The sequence below is a fragment of the Schistocerca piceifrons genome, chromosome X (genome assembly GCF_021461385.2).
Source record: "Schistocerca piceifrons isolate TAMUIC-IGC-003096 chromosome X, iqSchPice1.1, whole genome shotgun sequence".
NCBI classification, from domain to species: domain Eukaryota; kingdom Metazoa; phylum Arthropoda; class Insecta; order Orthoptera; family Acrididae; genus Schistocerca; species Schistocerca piceifrons.
In genome coordinates, this window is record NC_060149.1 from 12,375,554 (window position 1) to 12,381,553 (window position 6,000).

At 37.4% G+C, this 6,000-nt stretch overlaps 1 protein-coding gene across 1 annotated transcript in view; it reads right to left on the reverse strand.

The window, feature by feature from the left end:
* Positions 1-6,000, reverse strand: part of LOC124721805 (organic cation transporter protein-like) — a 547,381-nt gene that overhangs the window by 70,673 nt on the left and 470,708 nt on the right. Inside the window, exon 7 of the mRNA XM_047246926.1 lies at positions 5,045-5,213. Within this exon, the coding sequence (XP_047102882.1) occupies positions 5,045-5,213 (169 nt within the window). The remainder of the gene's footprint in view (positions 1-5,044; positions 5,214-6,000) is intronic.

Sequence of the window (6,000 nt, forward strand, 5' to 3'; positions counted from 1 at the left end):
TGAGGAGGACAAGGTGGTTGGATGGTTCCAATGGGCCACTTGTGGACTGAAGACAGGGTGCTAGTGCTCTTCAAAATCAGGTGTGCGAGCAGTCCTCACGTTACCAGGTCCCTCGTTTCTTTCTTACGACGAACCAGTCTCCCACATTCACCGGTTGAGAGACATAAACACTCATGATGATGGATGATGCCTGTTAGGAAATCATTCCCTATATAGCCTTTCCACAGCAACAGCAATGTAACATACTTCCCTGTACACAAGGTACATGTCACAGTTCTGCAAAACTGTACCGGTACTGCTCCATAGTATTGTATTGTACTTCTCTGAATAGCACTGAGTAATGAGGGGTCTGTCGCTGATTCACAGCACGTTCTCTCGTGGGACAAAGTAAATACAATGCAACAGGGCCACCTTATGGACAAGTAAAGTAAACAAAACCTGCATTATGACTTCCTAGTTATCAGGCTTTTCATCCCCCTGCTCCCTTGCAGGAAAAAAAAGAATGTACATGTAAATGAACAGCTCAGTACATGTAAACTTATATGCATGTTAATTGTATATGGAAGACAGTACTGCTAGACAAAGCAATTGACAAGTTTACTTCCATATTTCCTTAAGATGGCTTCTCCAGCCTCAGGTAACAATACTACAAGTAATACATACATGGAATTTAGAAATAAGTTATTAATAGAAATAAACAAATGATATTTCCTCTTTGTACAAGTAAAACAAGTAATTATTTAGCTCTTTGCATCATTATTTTCAATCATGTAAGTGTGTAACTTTTGATATAAGATGCAAACTGTAAAACATGTGAACTTTATAAAATTGTGCATAATCATACATATGCAGTATAATAAGATGTAAGTACACAAATACAGGTGGTCAACAGATAATAAGCACCCTTCAGGGAGACGAGGCTCGAGGTCACCTTGTGGGGCGGCGAGTGAGTTTGTTAAATAATCTACTGTATAAATGCTTGCAAGTTGAATCAGTTTCTGGCTTTTAGAATGTTGTTAATGCTGTCTTTCGCCGTTCTCAACACTGGCTCTCTATTTACTTTTTTTTTGGCACCCAGAAAGTGATTTAATAAAACATAAACATGGAACCAGTAATTAGAGATCCTAGTGCCCACTTTATCTGAGAATGTTATTATAGCTGCAGCTTATAGCTCTGAGGAATTAGGAGATTGTCCGGGATTTCTAATCAAAAACGGTTTTCCAAAATAGTTGAGTATATTCTGAAATTCACTGATAAAAAACACAAGTATCCCTACAACCTAACTAACAGAGCAGTTCAGAGTCTAATGCGCTGATGCAACTATAAATGTCCGAATTAAATGTTAAAAAGAATGCTCGCCATAATTTGATGAAAATATTTCATCAAACGCCACGCTAAATATTTGGTAGAATGTCTGTCCCGCGACGGCACGTGAAAATACGACAATACGCAAACTGAAGCTAGTTAATGGAAATCATCCCAGAATTAACACTTCACTTGGAATGTTTTCATGGTTCCGCGTATCTCTAGTAACTTAATATGGCACCCGAGGCGGTTTGTAGCAGTGACACTGATGCGACGCGACTCCCGACACAGATGGCGTGTCATTCAGCGTCTGGAGAGAACTGGGGCCTTTCTTCCTCGCGCAGCGTTCTTATATATAAAGCCGCGGTGCGGACGGCTAAGGGACCGCCTGATCTTTTCGGCTCTCCCGACTAGCCGCTGGGCTAGTAACGCACCACTTCAAGTTACATAATAATTTATAGCTTCTTTTGCTGATGGCCGAAGAAGCTCTTAATTTAAACGTGCATTCAGCACGCAGGTAAGTATTGATAATAAAATTTTGACGTGGCTAAGTTAAATATTTTGGGCGAGAGAATTAATTAAATTACACTGCACGCAGTAGATGAGCTCTGAACTGGCCCTTTTGAGATCCGCTATCGCTATAATTTTATAGGTATTCAAAAGAAACTTTACACATCTTCATAATCATAGCGGACCTCCAACCTATTTAAATCTAAACATCCTAGCCTTATTTACTAGCATACTTAATCTATCTTGCTTCCTTTAGTTTTGAGACGAAAACCACAAAATCATGAATTTCCACTAAAATCTTATTATGTGAAATCCAAAGTACTGTTTTTATTAAATCATTATGAAAGATGAATCTAAATATAAATTTTGAAGTCTCTAGCTCTTTTCTGTTGCGCCAATGATTTTTCCAGAAAAACGTCCAAATTTCAAAAATGGCTGAAGTTATCGAACTGATATTTAACACACATTAATTTAGTATTATTTCTGACATGCTAGAAAAGTTTTAGTTCATTTGCTTGATTTTTAAGGTATTGCGCAACATTTATGACGTCAGAGCTAGTTACAGCAGACTGGCTGGCACACAATGGAAACTGATGTGAATTTACTACAGCGTGAGTAGGCTGCTTCCCTACAACCTCCCGAGGCACCTCTCCTGCTTATGTCACGGTTAAGTGGAGGAAGCAATTGTAGTAGCAAATAGAACTGTCTACCTTACACACAAACCATGTAGAGTTAATGTCACAATAAACATACATATAGTAGTAGCTATAGTAGAATAAAATACGCTAATTCAGGTGACACAGGCTCAAAGTTGTTACTGAAGCCCTCCCAGTCGAAATAGCTTGATAAAGGCACCACTTTTGCTATCAATCTTTCCTTTCATGTACCGTTTTCTTCTTAAGAATAAAGTCAAATTTGTTTTTTTTTTTTTTTTTTCACATTCAATTCCCAAGTTCATGGATCTTTTGTTTTTTTTTCTTTTTTTCTTTTTTAATTAACAATTGAATTATACAAAAGCAAGGAAAGTACTAAAACTCTGAAAATTGTCTTTTGTAGTAGCGAATGACCCACTATTATTACTAAGGTGATGGGTCACTCTGCAATGTTAATAAATAAATAAATAATAAAGATATTTTTGTGCAGATGAAAAGCATTTCTATTTGTTTAATCGGTAACACAGCAGACAAATTTCCACAACCACCTAGCTACATCTGTAACATATGTGGCACGGTTACTTCTCATTGTATTAGACATTAAGATTTCTTCTGTGCTGCATACATAGTCAATAGTTATACAGCGAAATCACCACAAAGGGCAAGTCGACACACACTATTTCTGACAGGCACTTCAAAGTTTTGAGTAACTGTCACCTAGATGATGCTCACATACTGGAACCAAATATTTCTTCTATTACAGGTCAGATCTACCCACCAATAGTGATGTCAACCACCACAAGGACGCTTAAGAAATATTTTTTACTTTTGTCAACAAGATTGCAAATGAAAGACTGTTCTGCCAGTCACAGATAAATGGTGATGCATGACCACACTCAGCTAGTTCCTACAATTTCACTTACGTGTATCCAGTAAAAGTTGTGCACATCCAGCAAAAGTTGTGATTTTCAGTGAATTATTCTTGAGTAGGGCATGCAGTTTCTTCAGCAGTAGGAGTCTTATCACAAGTGACATTGTATTCCGTGGATTCATGCAAACCCCCCCACCCAGCCGAGCCCTCCCTTCACCTTTTTAAAGGGATAATTTGTTTTCATGAAGCCTGGAAATATCTAGCATTCAATGCAGCAGGAAAAACTTATCTACATGTGGACATTTACAATGATCTGTATGCAATATAAAGGGAGAAAAGCTGGAGACTATCAATACATGTGATAGCGTGTGCTCTGTGTACTGGTAAACAAGTAATACACAAAAGTTTTGAAGAACAGTAGTAATTTGGTGCCTGCAATTAACAGCATACCTTTAAGCCCACATTTCCCCCACTGTAATAATGTTTCCAAAAGATTAGAAATATTCTCTCTACATCCCAGAGTGAAAGAACTCCCACTGATAGTTAGACTATATCAAATATTCAAATAATTTCCCATTCTATATGGCACACTATACAAGTTTAATTACAACATCTTCATGAAACTGTACATTTTAGCCCAGCAGAGCTCAGAAAAAGTGATGAAAAAGTTTTTGAATAGAAACTTGGAGAAAAGTTAATGGTGAACAATGATGTAATTTCAGCACAGAATTCATGAATATACCCAGCAGGATTGGATGGGGGAGTGCAGGAGTGGGGAAGGGAGGAGACATCGGGGTAGCTGTCTCCCTAAAGAACACTGCAAGACAGACAATCAGTTCAATATCAATTTGAAGAGAGCTGGAATGTCTAGCAAATGTGCCTAGAACCATTTGTCATGAAACTTTAAAACTATTTTGGTATTCACCGTGAAAATGAATTGCTCCCCCTCCCTGTCTTAAATCATTTGTATGCTCATCCTGAAATTTATTATTTATTATTGCAAAGAGCTAGAGGGAGGATAAACTTAATAACAAAATTTACAAATATATTTAAATGATTAAGCCGGAGCAACTGAAGTCTAGTGAAGAAATTTCCAAAGTTGCAAATTTTGTGTTCAATTGCTGTGGGAATATAATAAGTAAAATAAACATTTAGCTAATTACTACAAATATTAGCTTATATTAATAATTCAATATAAGAGGCACATTTCCTTTATGGATTTTTGCTGCACTTGTGCAAGAGAGCAAAATTTAAATACTAAAGCAAAAATAAAAATATCTAATCACAACGTAATTCAAGTAAAACAGAAGTACCATAGGAATCCATAATATTCATCAGATAGAAGGCAATTCTCAGAGGAGTTGGGTCGTTTTGGGAGAAGAGACCAAACTGCGAGGCCATCGGTCTCGTCGGTTTAGGGAAGGACGGGGAAGGAAGTCAGCCGTGCCCTTTCAAAGGAACCATCCCGGCATTTGCCTGCAGCGATTTAGGGAAATGATGGAAAACCTAAATCGGGATGGCCGGACGCGGGATTGAACCGTCGTCCTCCCGAATGCAAGTCCAGTGTGCTAACCACTGAATTCTCAGAAGACCTGCAGCTTTTGGGAATATTAAAAATTTTACTACAAACATGCAGTATTGTTGTTTTAATTCTATTATTGCTACAAATTGTTGCACGATTGTTCCTAGCTCTTGAAACACTTACCAATAATAGGCTATGAATAAAAGGGATGGTACATAAAGTGCCAAAATTAGTTTCTTCCAGTCCTTCAGCCACCAAGCCGCTAAACCCAATATTGCTGGACCCAAGGAGTCAAATGCATTGATGACTATACCAGCCACAGCTCTGCGTTTTGGTCCCATGAGCTCCATACCTACATTTGAAAATAAAGATCAAAATATATTTACATTGTCGTATCAGATTTGAAGTGCCAATTAGAAATATTGAACAAAAATGAGTTGTTATTTTCATCCATAATAAACTTCACTGGGGAATATAAGAACTGAGAAAGAGTGATTAATATACCCAAGCCTATCTGCAGGTTTTTATTGACCTTCTAGCATTAGAACAGTTGGTCTGTTGAGGTTTTGAAAGGTCATTTTTTAATGCTCACTGCAAGCACTTTTTGTGATGCTGAAAACCTTAGCATAGCTCGAGAACTTACCATTCAGTATTGTACAATATGAAATTCTGGAATTAAACTAAACAAACTACACCAGCCTTTTTCATTATAATGTAACTATGTCTAGCTACATCTCCAATGGAAATAACAATTTGTTTGTGAATTTTAGCAGTTATGTGGTACAAAGCAGCCAAATCACCACAAGGATTTTTTATTAACAAGAGGAAGCAAGCAACATGTAAGCTGAAGGCCACTGCATCAGTGTCCCGAGTTACCTGCACTCACATCAAATGACAAGGACTCGAATATCGCACAAAAAACAGTGAACAAGGCAAATTGCAAGATAAATAGTCAATCATGGGTAAATACATCTGCTAATAAGTATACTAATGTGTTAAAACTCTTACACCACAATGTTCAATCTCTAGAAAATAAGTTATTTCAAGTTTGAATTAATAAATCGTGAACACTGGTTAGACAAAGACCAGATTATGTCAACTGTGATTCCGGGTTACAAGCTTGCCGGTTATTATTGTAG